Source organism: Setaria italica, chromosome IX, assembly GCF_000263155.2.
Source record: "Setaria italica strain Yugu1 chromosome IX, Setaria_italica_v2.0, whole genome shotgun sequence".
NCBI classification, from domain to species: Eukaryota; Viridiplantae; Streptophyta; class Magnoliopsida; order Poales; family Poaceae; genus Setaria; species Setaria italica.
The window spans coordinates 15,168,526-15,183,251 of NC_028458.1; the positions used below are offsets into that span (position 1 = coordinate 15,168,526).

Genomic DNA, 14,726 nt, shown 5'->3' on the forward strand with positions numbered 1-14,726 from the left:
ATAGCTATTTTAGCCCTCGTCTCATATCATACGGCCACATCACCACCACATCACCAAACACGCTAAATTTTAGAGTAAGGTTGAAAGAATAAATAGTTGATGGTTGGAAAGAAATAATTTCATAGTTTAAACTTGATAACTTTACTCGACCCATAGTTGGGCTAAAAAGAGACTTCTTCCTTTAGGTCATCAGTACAACACATATGTTCATTTTAATAAGCAATTATAAATCATAATTTCCATGCGTTTGGGTGTCGATATTGGAGGACTTGGCATTGAATTAGGTTCAATACCAATTCATCCATTGTATTGAAAAGGGCCGCAATTCAAATTCTATTATTTTGATGGCTATTGTATTCCGTTTTTGGAATCGTAAGAAGATACACGTTTGGATGTGCAAAAGGAAGAAATAGCTCATCTATACTCTCTCCAGCGTCCAACCCTCTGGGAGCTTCTGCCGCCGCCCATGGAGAAAAGGGAGTGGCATGGACATTGGAGGAAGGAGTGCCCGATTCGGTGGTGAGGGAAGCGGCGTGCCCCCAGCTCGGTGGCGAAGGGAGTGGTGCACTGCAGCTCAACAGCGAAGAAGAGGAGGGGAGCACCTGCTGCTGCCCAGGCATAGCCGTATGGGAGAGAGGTGGGAGACACAGGAGCCTCACCGCGGAGCTCCTCCTTGCTACCATTCATGCTTGAGTTTCCTACCCCAGAGCTCCTCCAAGCGATCTAGATTCACCATCCGTGGAGCAGAGGGACGGCGTGTGTTGGTATTTTAGACTGGCAACCCGCCTAGGGGGTACCCTAGGTGGTCTTTTGTGTGGTGGGTGTAGTCAAGAATCAAGGAGTTGATGGTGATGCAAGGGACACGATTTAGATGGGTTCGGGCTGCTAGATCGTGTAATACCCTACGTCCTGTGGGTTGGTTGTATTGAGTTGTACTTCGTTGTTTGAAGGGGGTCCCTGCCCACCCTTATATACTCGGGGGAGCAGGGTTACAGGGTGGAGTCCTAGTCGAACACAATTACAGAGTCCTACTCTAACTCGGTAGAGTAATCCCCTTCCTATCCGACTAGTCTTCGGGGAAACCATGAAGCCTACGCGCCCTGCAGAATAGTCTTCATGTCCGAGTAGGTTTCGGGTACGTCCCCTTTGAGAGGGTCCGTAGTCTTCTGGTGGGCCTAGGGGTGCCTAGCCGACAAGCCCTCGAGTACTTTGTAGTCGAGAGAAACTACTCCGAGTACTTGAGGACGTCGTCCGAGTTCCTCATAGTGCTCCTTGAGTACTCCTTGATGCGGCCAACCCTCGAGTACTGGTGCTGTCGCATGACTGGAAGGTACTATTAGCACCCTGATGTTTGCTTTGAGTAATCTTTGCTTTAAAACTATATGGTAGTGCGATGACAATCACACTCCATATGGAGTAGCCCCCGAGCCTTAGGTTGAATCGAAGAATCGGGCTGAGAGTTAAACTTGTAATTTGGCTTCAACTTGATCTTTCAGAAATTTTTTTTTATCCAATGGGTATGGTGTACGCAGCCCCCGAGCACTTGGGCGACTACTTGTAGTTGATGAAGGGGTCAATCGTCTAGTCGGGGTAATCGTTGGATATTGCTATGGTAAATCTGAGTCGTATCTGACTGTTGCTTAATTACCTGGAGGAAATCCGAAGATATTGCTGATATAATACGGGGGCCTAGCGCTAATTACTGATACATTTGTTTGAGCAGATCTGTAATTTGCGCCCCCTTTCTTGTTTCTCTAGCTCCGCTGCTCCTGCTTGCTTCGCCGCTGCCATTGTTGCCCTTCCTGATCATTAGGAGAGAGATTTGCTGCGGCCTCTTCCTCCCCCCATTTTCTTCGAGATCCATTGATGCGTGTGAAGAAGATGGGCAAAAAGCCCGAGAAGATTCAGGGGGAGCCCACGGCCACTAGCAAGTTAAGATCCAGATCCAAGAAAGGTCAGGAGCCTGAGTTGCCGGCGCCCAAATGTGGCCCGACAAATCAGACCGTGCCGCCACCGCCTGGGATTACCTGGCAGCATTCTGTGATGAAGGCACTGGCGGTACAGGCTTTGGTTGATGTGAAGCTTCTTCAACCAAGGCTTGTACTTGAGTGGAGGCCCGCATACGGGAATGCGTGGCAATTCGAAGAGCACCCTAAAAAGACGGTGATGCTTCCTCATTTTGTTGAGAGAGGACTGGCGGTGCCTACTTCTGACTTCTTCAGAGGTATCCTCAAGTACTATAATCTTCAGCTAGTCCACTTGAATCCAAATGGCATGCTGCACATGTCTATCTTTGTACACTTGTGCGAGGTGTACTTAGGTGTTTTGCCTAGTCTGGATCTGTTTAGGAAGTTGTTTCGCTATAAACTGCAACCCAGCGCAACTAGGACAGAAGTCTTTGGGGGTCTGGTTTTCAGTTGAGGAACTCGAGTGCAAATCTCGAGTATGACTTGCCAGATTCCCACGGTGATTGGAAGAAGATGTGGTTTTACATTGGCAATCATGATCCTATCTTACCTGTAGTCACGTATGGCTCCTGAGGACATATCTGATGATGATGTGGAAGCATTGCTGGGTAAGTTGTTTAGGAACTATGAGGAGTACTAGTACTCCCGGAGTCCTCTGTCAGTTTGATAGTTGGTAGTCACCAGCAGAGGTACTTTTGCTTCCCTTTGCATATTTTGAGTAGTCGAAGATATAGTAGTGCCTTCTGACTAATGGTGTTGTTCCACATATTAAGCCGTGGTTGCTGCTAACGATTCTCCTTCTGCTCCTCCGGCTAAGAAACGCTGAGTAGTGTGGAAGAAACCCGCTACTCAACAGGCTGCAACTTCTTCGAGCTTGACCCTTGAGGGGTCACAGGGTACCAAGGTGCATAGTTGCATGTTGCAATCAAGTACTCTTGAGTTTCTTGTTAACAATTTTATTACTTTGCAGAATACTAATGATATTAGTCTCTGTGTTGAAAAGACCATGGACTTAACTTTTGGTGACGATGAGGCTACTTCTGTTGAAGTAGTCGCGATTGCCAAAGACGCAGTTGTCAGTGTCGCGGCTGTTGAAGAGCTGCCTATGGGGGTGCCACTTTTGAACTCGGAAACAGCAGCCTCCGAGCAGGTAGCGTCGGCGTCGGTAGCGCCCAAGTCGGTAGCCCCCGTTCAGGCAGCGTCTGTGCCAGTAGCCCCCGAGTTGGTAGCCCCCGAGCAGGTTATTGAGTCATCAGTTGATAAGGTTACGTCTTCTGAGCTGGCAGATGCCGTGAAGACACCAGTGGTGGCTATTGGTTCCTTGTTGTCTGATGTTATCACCAGTGGTGAGTACTCGATCTATTCTGGTAGTCGTGCGTATGTAGTCTCAACCTTGGTTCTTTCAGGACTCGGCGAAGAAGTGGAGGTCGTTCCTCCCACGACCCCTATAGTGCGGAGTATCCAACCGGTGGTAGCCGAGAAGAAATGTGTTCAATTGCTGCCGTGATCATCCCGATGAGTTTTTATGTAATCTTTCCTTTTGATTGTTTTTGAATTCTGAAAACAGATGATGATCTCGTGTTTTGATCTAGGGATGCTGAAGATACTATTCCCGTGGAGACAGGGGTGGAGGCTGGTCTACCGACTACGCTCTGTGACCCATTAGTCGATTTGTCAATGGATGATGCACCTGATGTTGAAGACTCAAATCGTCTTGCTGCCACTATATCCATGATGCAAGAGGTCATCCTCTCAGTGGAGGGCCCATCGGTTCCCTCGAGTTCTGGAGGTGTGCCGTCTTCAATGACTGCTGGTGGCACCTTGGCTTTGGTTGATGCGACTGATGTGGGTGAAGTCGGCGCATTAGGTATGTTGCTGGAGTATGAACGCTTTTGAAGGGGAATTTCTTTGTATCCAATAATTACCCATGAGTTTTGTTGTCAGGAGTTGTTGTGGGTGAAAATCCAGAGCCTCAAGTTGCTAAGAGTACTAGGGGTCCAGTACTTGAGCTGCCATCAGAGTTGGAATTTCGAAGAGCTATCCAAAGCTTTCAGGTGTGTATGACTTCTTTTCTTTAACTAATTGTATTTTGACAAGTCTTGATGACTTGTTTTGTGTTGCTTGCAGGACCTGTATGATAGAGCCTAAAGAAATACTCGGGCTCTCCAGGAGCGCAGTGAAACCGTGCAACGGGTGGTGCAACTAGAGCAAGTTACAGAGTCCTTGAGAGTTCATGAGGAAGCTGCAAAGTCTTTTGTAGTTGAGCGGAATGATCATGAAGTCCTCCAGGAGCGATTGTAGAATCGCTATAAATCTTTGAACAAGAGATATCAGGGTGAGTACTCATGATCTTTTGAGTATGTTTCATTGTAGTCGTAGGTTCTGATCTATGATGCTTGGCGCAGAGCTCAAGAGAAAAGAGGCTGTTGCAAGTAGTCAACTACTTGTTTGGAGAAACGCTCATGACCGGGTAGCTGATGAGGCTGCCCATCTCAGGGCGTCACTGGCTGAGGCTCAGGCTGCCTATGAGCATGAGAGGAGCAGGAAGAATCAGAATGGAGTAATGCTTGCTATGGCAATGGTGGCGTGTAGGGATCACGGTATAACTATAGGGAGACTTCGAGGTGAGCTCTAAGAGTTGACTAGTGCCGCCCAGGATGCAGTAAACACCCTTGCTCCACTCGAAGGCGATGCTGAGCCACACACGTTAGTTGAGAGACTAAGATCTATCCCGGGTAGAATTGCTAGACTTTGTAAGATTGTCTACAAGCAAGTCCTTGCAGTAATCAAATCATATTACCCGAGGGCAGACTTGTCGGCGGCTGGTGACGGGGTTGCCCGGAACTGCACGGAAGATGCTTATGCGCAGTATCTTGAGGTGGCTGAACCTATGGCTGGAAAGATGACCGAGTTCGTATCTTTAGAAGAACCCTAGTTTTGTTGAACTCGAGTTGTAATTTGTCGAGTACTCGTGGGAGTACTCAAACAATTCTCTCTAAATTTTATTTATTAAAGTCTGAATTCTGATTGATGATCTCTTATCTGGTTGATCTTTGTAGTCGGAAAGAACAAGTCCAAGTAATTGAGTAGTCGTAGTATCTGTTGTGATCGTGAATTATTGGTGTTGCTGTTGTAACTACTATTGTTGCCTTGAACTCTGAGAAAGTTCACGGGTGAATTGTGTACTTTTGTTCGTTGTGCTTCAGTAGTTTCACGTGGGTGGAGTCAAAGGCATCTGTCTGACCCTTATCAGTGTTTCAGGCTGTGTCACGAGCAAGCAATAATTTTGAGTGGTTGGCAGTTGCAGCCCTTCGGCTTATAAATAGACTCCTGAGTACTCGACCAAGGTCATGCCCTTCAGTATAGCGATGGTTTGCTTCAGATTGTTGTTGTTTGATACTAGAGAGTTTTCAATGAGTGCCCCGGTGCTAGAAGATTCCTCGTAGATGAGAGCCACCTTCCCTCCACAGACTCTAGCGCTCGTAGGGATAGCCGCGATGCTAGAAGAATCCTCGTAGGAGGATTTGCCGCGTGCTCCGTCCTGCAAGTCGCGATCCAGCTAGGTACGCGCTGGAACTCACGGGTGAGGGGTGGTGAGTGCCGCGGTCTTTATCCGGCTCCCTGATCAGAGGTGGAGGTGTGGCGTACGATGAAGATCTGTGCACTGAAACTATCCAAGGAGCAGCTCGGGTAGTGCGCTTCGTCTTCCTGGTACTTTTCGTCCTAATACTGCATCGGGGATTCATCATTGCTGCCATCGAGGGAGCAGTGGTGAAGGAGTATGTGGTGTTACCAGGGGAAAAGGACCAGGGTAAGCCTGCGTATTGCGCAGCTTCCTCATGTGCAGGTCTTGCCTTTTGACACTACTTGCACTGTGGTAGTCGGACATTTGCCAGGCTTGTGTATCCTTGTGATATAGTAAAAGCCTGGGACTTCTGTTCTAACTGCCAGTAGGTAGTTGCTTGTAGTCGTTGTTGTGCAACTGTGTTGTATTTTGTATACCCTGATTTCATTGGGTAGTCAAATGTAACTCTCTGGAGTTTCGTTAATGCAAAGGATGTGATTAAGCTTTAGTACTTGTTCGATAATTGCAAGTCTTGTGCTTTTTAAATAAAAATGACTAATGATGTGGTCGTGGCTTTGTGAAGCCGCTTTAGTCTTGTGGAGACAAGTTGAAAACTCTAGAACTGGAGCTTCAGTGGCTATGGGCAGCTAACGAGTTGTGATAACTCGGAGAGACTTGATGAAGTCAAGTCGAGAGCGGAGAGCGGAGCACGGGGGCTCGCAAAGCTGGAGAGCTCGAGTGGCTGTGAATAGCCGACGAGTTGTGATAACTCGGAGAGACTTGATGAAATCAATTTGAGAGTGAAGAGCGGAGCACTGGGGCTCGCAGAGTTGGAGAGCTCGAGTGGCTGTGAATAGCCGATGAGTTGTGATAACTCAGAGAGACTTGATGAAATCAAGTCAAGAGCGGAGAGCGGAGCACGGGGGCTCGCAGAGCTGGAGAGCTCGAGTGGCTATGAATAGCCGACGAGTTGTGATAACTCGGAGAGACTTGTTGAAATCAAGTCAAGAGTGGAGAGTGGAGCACTGTGGCTCGTTGAGCTAGAGAGCTCGAGTGGCTGTGAATAGCTGATGAGTTGTGATAACTTGGAGAGACTTGATGAAATCAAGTCGAGAGCGGAGAGCGGAGCATTGGGGCTCGTAGAGCTGGAGAGCTTGAGTGGCTGTGAATAGCCAAATAGAGGCAGTGTTTGCCAAAGGACTTGTTTGAAATAGACTGGGGGTGAAGACTCGAGTACATGTCCTGTAGTCTGCTATGGGTAGTAGTGGCACAGATGCTCTATATTCTAGGAATTTGGTATTTCTTCGCCTGAGAGTTCTTATAGTCAGTATGATCCGGGTCCTATGACCTTGGATATGACGTAGGGACCTTCCCATGGCGAGTTGAGTTTGTGCAGCCCTGATGTGTCTTGGATGCGTTTAAGGACCATGTCTCCTACGTTGATGGAGCGCTCTTTGACATTGCGGTCATCATAGCGTCGTAGTCCATCAAGGTATCTAGCTGAATGAACCAATGTTGCACATCTTGTTTCTTCTAGACTATCGAGGTCTAGACGTCGTGTTACCTCTGATACTCCTTCGTCATACTGCGGGAGACTACCACATGACGTCAGCAGGGAGGATAGCCTCTGACCCATATATGAGGAAGTAGGGAGAGTACCAGTAGGTTTGCCTGGTTGAGTGCATAGTCCCCAAAGAACATTGGGTAGTTCTTTGAGCTATTTGCCTCCTTTTGTGTTGCCAATGTCGTGCAACCTTTTCTTAAGAGCATCGAGTAACATGCCGTTGGCACGCTCGACTTGGCCGTTGGCCCTTGGGTGAGCTACGGAGACGTATCGTACGTCAATACCGCTGTTCTTGCAATATTCCCAGAAGTCGTGATTGTTGAAGTTGGATTCCAAATCAGTGATGATCCTATTGGGAAAACCATAACGGTGTACGATCTCATCCAGGAAGTCGAGAATTCGGTCAGCCTTGGAGCAAGTGACGGGTTTGACTTTGATCCACTTGGTGAATTTGTCAATAGCTACGAGTACTTGATTGAACCCTCCTGGCGCAGTTGGGAGTGATCCGATCATGTCAAGCCCCCAGCATGCAAATGGCCATGTTGGAGGTATTGTGATGAGCTTGTAGGCGGGGGCATGTTGTTGTTTGGCGAAGAATTGGTAGCTTTGACATCTGCGGACTAGTTGTTTCGCGTCAGCAAGTGACATGGGCCAGTAGAAACCTGCTCGAAAGCTTTGCCTACAATCGTTCGTGAGGAAGCATGATTACTAGAAATTCCTTTGTGTATTTCTTCCAAGATTTCTTGGCCTTCTTCTCGGGTGACACATTTCATGAGTACCCCTGAAGATGCGCTCCTTCTGTAGAGCTTGTCTCTGACTAGAACATAGCTTTTTCCTCATCGTAAAATTTGTTCAGCTTGATTTTTGTTAGATGGTAACTTTGTTCTTTGATGTAGTTGATGAATGGTGATCTCCAGTCAACTTCGATCATCATGATCTCTCGGTTGGGTTCTGGAGTTTTGGTAGTTGCTGGAGTGACTTGTTCTGGTATGGATGGCTTGTGGAGCTCGTGTACAAAAATTCCTGCTAGAAATTCTGCACGAGTTGAGCCTATTTTTGTCAATACACCAGTAGCTACATTGTTGTCGTGGACGACATGATGAAATTCCAAGCCTGAGAACTTGTTTTCTAGCTTGCAGACTTCCTTACAGTAGGCGTCCATGTTTTCCTTGTTGCAATCCCAATCATCATTGACTTGGTTAATAACGACCAACGAGTCGCCATATACCAATAGTCGTTTGATTCCGAGCGAGATTGCGAGATGAAGACCATGTAGTAGTGCTTCGTACTCGGTTTCATTGTTTGAGACTTCCCAAAAGATTTGGAGAACATATTTGAGTTGTTCACCTTTTGGGGAAATCAAGAGTACTCCTGCGCCGGCTCCTTCAAGCTTGAGGGAACCGTCGAAATACATGACCCAGTGTTCTGGCCTTTCGATTGGTGTTGGTACTTGATTTTCGCTCCATTCAGCCATGGAGTCGACCAGAGCTTGGGATTTGATAGCTGTTCTTGGTTTGAAGTCTAGAGATAGAGCTCTGAGTTCTCTACCCACTTGGAGATTCTACCCGTTGCATCCCTGTTGTGAAGGATTTCATCGAGCGGGAAGTCGGTGATGACGGATACGCTGTGTTCTTGAAAGTAGTGTCGCAGCTTCCGTGAAGTAAGCAGGATTGCATAGAGTAGCTTCTGTACTGGTGGGTACCGAGTTTTAGAGTCCGAGAGTATTTCACTGATGAAGTATATATGTCTCTGGACTTTGTAAATGTGGCCTGGTTCAGACCGTTTGACTACTACTGCGGTGCTGACAACATGAGTAGCAGCAGCTATGTATAGGAGCAAGTCTTCGTTTGGAGATGGAGCTGTGAGGATTGGTGGTTTTGACAGGAAGTCCTTGAGTTGTGTCAAGACTTTGTCTGCCTCCTTTGTCCATTGAAACTTGTCCTGACATTTGAGTAGCTTGAAGAAGGGTAGTCCACATTCTTCAAGTCTTGAGATGAATCGATTGAGGGCTGCCATACAGACTGTGAGCTTCTGCACATCCTTGATGCTAGCTGGAGCTTGCATATTTGTGATGGCAGATATTTTCTTCAGGTTGGCCTTAATGCCACGATGGCTAATGATGAACCCAAGTAATTTTCCGGAAGGTACACCAAAAACGCATTTTGTAGGGTTAAGTTTCCACCGGAATGCTTGTAGACTTGCGATGGTTTCTTCTAAATCTGCGACTAGATCATCCGGATTTCTTGTTTTGATGACTACTTCGTCCACATAAGCTTCTACGTTACGGTGTAGTTGCTTCTCAAAGCACATCTGGATGGCACGCTGATAGGTCGCACCCGCGTTTTATTAGCCCAAATGACATTGTTTTGTAGCAAAATGCTCCAAACGGGGTGATGAAAGCTATTTTGGCTTGATCTTCTTCTTTGAGGCTTATTTGATGATAGCCTGAGTAACAGTCGAGGAAACAGAGCAACGCACACCCAGATGTGGAGTCGACCACTTGGTCGATCCTGGGTAGTCCAAAGGGGTCCTTTGGGCAATGTTTGTTGAGATCTGTGTAGTCGACGCACATTCTTCATTCGTTATTTTTCTTGCGAATGAGTACAGGGTTGGCTAACCAATTAGGGTGAAAAACATCTTTGATGAACCCTGTTGTGAGTAGTTTGGCTAGCTCTTTTTTGATTGCATCTCTTCTGTCTTGGGCAAACCTTCATAGTCGTTGTCCTTTTGGGGTGGCTTTGAATGTTCAATCAGTTCCTTGGGCACACCAAGCATGTCAGCTGGCTTCCAAGCAAAGATACCGTGGTTAGCCTGAAGAAAACTGACAAGCGCGCTTTCCTATTTGGGGTCTAGCCCTGTTCTAATTAGAGCTGTCTTGGATGGGTCACCAGTCTGGAGATCAACGGTTTTGAAGTCTTTCTCGCTTGCTGGTTTCACTTTTGTTGGTCCCGACTTGTTTTCTGGGATGTCGAGTTCTGTGGGGCTGAGTTTCTTGGAAGTCGTAAAGACCTGTTGCATGGGGTTGGGTGCTTGCGAAGTCGCTGCGATTTCCACAGGTTCTGTGTCGCACTCGTAAGATCGCCTTAAGTCTCCACGTAATTTAACTCTCCCTTGGGTCCTGGCATCTTGAGTACCAAGTAGACGTAATGTGGTATAGCCATAAACTTGGCCAGAGCAGGCCTCCCGAGTATGGCGTGGTAAGAAGTTTAAAAGTCGGCGACCTCAAACCTGATGTACTCGGTTCGATAGTGTTCCTTGGTGCCGAAAGTGCCTGGTAGGACGACTTGTCCATTGATCATTTCTGCTGAAAGTTATGGGTACCTTAGACCATTTGAGTGGTGTGGGAGCTGCTAGCTCGATAGCCATGATCTCTTTGAGTACTAGCTTATTGGACCGCTTGGACGCGGTACCCGGGATTTCGCCAAAAATGACGTTAACTATCTTGGAGGTGGTTTGGAACTTGCCTTCGCCTTCGTTGTCTTTATCGATTTTGTCTTTACCCTTGTCCTTCTTCTTACTAAAGTCTTCGGGAGGGAGTGGTGCTGGTAATTCTTGCATTACTCGATGCATGCTGTAGCAATCTATCACCGAGTGTTTGCTGTTTGGATGCCATGAGCATTGTTTCTTGAGCAACTCAGTGAAGGACAGCCCTTCATTGCATTTGTTTGACCCTTTCTTGCCTGAGTTGGTCATAGCTGTGACAGTGTTGTCTAGCTTGCACTTGCGATTTTGATTACCTGAGTAGTTGTTTCGAGTATCATTGTTTTGGTTTCTGTCTTGGTCGTGATTGTTGTTGTCACGACTTCGGTTGTGATGAGAGTTGAATCTCTCAAGTTCTTTATCTTCTTTGTCTGCCCATTGTTGCACCATGATTTTGAGGTCCTTGACGGTGGCTGGATGACGTTTGCCAAAGTCTTGGTAAGTTCGACGGTCATAGAGGCCATTTTGAAAGCACTCGATGATGTTTGTTTCTGAAATATCAACTATTATGGCCTTCTTTTTGAAGAAACGGTGTAGGTAGCCGCGGAGTGTCTCACCGTGCTTCTGCTTGACTTAGCTTAGATCAACTTTGTTGCCTGGGCGAGACATGGAGCCTGCGTAATTATTGGTAAAAGCCTTTGTCAAATCCTCCCAGGAGTCGATGGATCTGGGTTTGAGTGACTCAAGCCATGTTAATGGTGCGGGTTCCATGCATATGGGGAAGTGAATGACCTTTGTGTCATCGTTGCCGCCGGCTGCTTGAACTGCTAGCGAGTAGCACCGTAGCCATTGAACTGGATCTTGCTTGCCATTGTATTTGGTGATCTCTGTTGGCTTAAATTTCTTAGGCAATCTAGTTTTCATTACTCATTCGGTGAAGGCGGGGAAATGGTTATAGTCGTCGACTTCGCGTTCGTGTTCGCGGCGACGGTTGCTATTGATTATCTCTCTTAGGTCGCTGAAGATTGAAGCTTCATGGTTGGTTCTGTGTTGGCCAGGGCTCTTTGCTGAGTTGGTGTAGCTGACTTCTCCTGCATCCCTATTTTGCCTTGGGGCCTTGCGTTCATCTCTGTTGTGCTTCTGGCTATATTGCCTCGGCTGGTTGATTACTTCGTTACTATTTCTTGGAGCCTCATGGTTGCCACCGTGGACTGCAGTGTCCTTGCTGCCTTCCTGGTTGACTGAGTTGCAAGGGATGGATGGGATTGGCGATTCCTTGTCGAGTAGTTTATAAGCTTGTTTTGCGAGTTGCGCTATTAACTCGTTGCCCCTTGCCACAAGTTGTGCTGTTAACTCGTTGTCTTTATCAATGAGAGTTGATATGAGATTGATTGAAGCAATTGCTGCGAGTGGAGTGTTGTGCTCTCGAGCTTGTACTGCATCGAATGCCCTTTCAAGGTTCACAATGGGAATGTTTGTAGCTAGTAGTCGGCGACGTTTAGCCCGAGTAGTATTGCGTGCCCTTCTTTGATTTCTCTGTTCAGAGGTTTCGTCCTGCGGGGCGTTAGCTGATGACTCGTCTTCTGAAACATCATTTAGTTGTGCTACCCGTCGAGGAGTTCTCTATTGGTTGGTGCCCACGTTATCATTTGATGTCGTGATGACAAAAATTTCCCTGTCTGGGTAGTAGCTTCTAGAGCTTGATGTTGCAATCTCTGTAGTGCTTTCTTCGCGGTTTGAAATAAGCGGGACGCCTTCTTGATATGGGAGGTTGTCTATGTGAGCAACAAGGCACGACTCGTAATCTTGGGCAAGGAAAGATGGCTTCATCCCAGGCCAATAAACGAATCCGCCTTGCGAAGTTGAAGTAACTACCAAACCTTGAGCTGGGCCTGATAAAGGAATTTCTTGGACGTAGTCCGAGTCATAGTCGCAGTCCTTGACTAACCCGAATTCAGATTGGGTTCGAGTGAGGAAATCTTGGTGGACCACGGCTGCGTTGCGGAGTTTGTACGGGAATCGACTTCAAGTTGAAGTTGACTTGCGGGATGACTTGGGTGTTAGCCCGCGCGGGCTAGTCCGAGTTGAGGTCGAGTTCGAGCCGTAGTCGAACTCATTGTTGTTGACGTTGGAATCTTGGTTTTTTTCAGCGAAATTTTCTATTTCTTACTGAAAAAAGCTTTTGTCGAGATGCTCCTTCTCCCGGTCGTCAATGATGCGGCGCTGAAATGATCCAGCGCCATCGGTGATGCAAAGCTAGGATCCGAAGATAAAGGTTGTGCCTGCCTCAAAGGTGAAAGCAGGCTTGATGATGACTGGTGCCATCGATCTTGCGCGTAGAAACTCGGCGACTTCCCCTACCTGGCGGGCCAGCTGTGTTTTAGACCAGCAACCCGCCTAGGGGTACCCTAGGTGGTCTTTTGTGTGGTGGGTGTCGTCGAGAATCAAGGAGTCGATGGTGACGCAAGGGACACGATTTAGACAGGTTCAGGCCGCTAGATCGCGTAATACCCTACATCCTATGGGTTGGTTGTATTGAGTTGTACTTCGTTGTTTGGAGGGGGTCCCTGCCCGTCCTTATATACTCGGAGGAGCAGAGTTACAGGGTGGAGTTCTAGTCGAACACGATTACAAAGTCCTACTCTAACTTGGCAGAGTAATCCCCTTCCTATCCGACTAGTCTTTGGGGAAACCATGAAGCCTACGCGCCCTGCAGAGTAGTCTTCATGTCCGAGTAGATTTCGGGTACATCCCCTTGAGAGGGTCCGTAGTCTTCTGGTGGGCCCAGGGGTGCCTAGCCGATAACGTGGGCTGTTGACAGAGGGAGGGAGGAGGAGGGCGGCGCGGCTCGCCTGCGGAGGGAGGAGAGGGCAGCATGACTCATCAGTGAAGGGGGGAGGGGAGGGTGACGACGCCGCTCACATTGGAGGAAGGGGTGCGAGAGAGACGTAAGGGATGGGCACAAGATAATATTGGCGAACGCAGAGTGGTTTGGCTCAGCATTGAGGGTGTTGGGATGATGGTAGGAGGAATACCTGTTGGTACTAGGCTTGATTTCCAATTCCGAATTTCAGTACATCCAAACAGCCGGCACTTGGATCTGCCAATACCAATTCCGAATTCCGAGCCTGAATATCTTCATCCAAACGCATGACGAACAAATAATTCCACAACATGCATGCAGGCAACATGGTTGTTCCGGTAGATTAATTTCTTAATGAAATGGACGGCAGAAATGCGCCTAGTAGAAAAGATGCGCCATACCTTTTATTCCATATATGCAGAATATCACGGCATACAGGACAGGGAAATGAGCCCGCGACTACCAATATCTCTATCAATAGTTCAATACACAGCATGCACCATCACTATACAGAGAACAGACAATCATCAACTACTCACTCCTCGGACCATGTGATGTCCACCATGCCGAGGCTCTGGTCGAGCCCCAGGGCGTCCCAGACCGCCGGCGATGCGTCGACGATGTTGTTGTCGCAGGGCGGCTCGAAGTTGTGCTCGTCGTCGCAGCCGTGGACGGAGTCGCACTCGTCCACCACCTTGGCGTACACGGAGTTGCCGTTGGCGGAGATCTTGATGCGGTGCCCGCAGCGCGCCATGTTGCTGAACCACCCCGTGGAGAGCGCCACCACCTTCTCCTCGTCGCTGTGGTACGCGTTGTCGCACTCCGACGGGCCGCCGCCGTCCTTGCCCTTCTCGAAGCTGTTGAGCGTCAGCACGGCCTTGGTGCTCGCCGTCACCGGTGGCGAGCAGCGGTACTGCGGGTACTTCTTGCCGTCCTCGCAGCAGTCCGGGTCGTTGCTCTTCTCGCAGTTGCCGGACCGGCCGGGGAGGTAGCCGCTGGCGCGGCACACGCCGAGGCCGGCGCCGGGGCGGAGGGAGAACGCCATGTGGGAGGTGGAGAGAGCAACCAGGACGAAGATCGCCATGGCGGCTGCAGCTCTGGCAGAGACCATCTTTCCTTCCCTGAAAAAGGAAATGCTTAAGCTCACTCTGTTTTTCTTATTTCCTGTGCTCTGCTTTGCTAGATGCTTTGAGGTGATTGAGGTTAGTCGTGCATGGGATTATATAGTGGCCTTTCCGCTTGCTACAGTAGTATGAACTTGCACCAATGCCCATGACGTAACGAATGGTTTGATGGATGTGATTACCGGAGACGGCAATCCGGTGACCAACTAGTTGCTTTTCGCCG

The 14,726-nt window shown here is 48.3% G+C and overlaps 1 protein-coding gene across 1 annotated transcript; it reads right to left on the reverse strand.

Moving 5' to 3' along the window:
- Positions 1–13,777: 13,777 nt before the first annotated feature.
- On the reverse strand, positions 13,778–14,553 carry LOC101770556 (putative ripening-related protein 5). Its single transcript, XM_022823464.1, has one exon. It carries the CDS (start codon positions 14,488–14,490, stop codon positions 13,915–13,917), a length of 576 nt encoding a protein of 191 aa, XP_022679199.1. The 5' UTR covers positions 14,491–14,553; the 3' UTR covers positions 13,778–13,914.
- Between the last annotated feature and the right edge of the window lie 173 nt (positions 14,554–14,726).

What these genes read in the sequence shown, in the direction of transcription:
- LOC101770556 (XM_022823464.1), bottom strand. Translation starts at nt 14,490, where the DNA reads ATGGTCTCTGCCAGAGCTGCAGCCGCCATGGCGATCTTCGTCCTGGTT.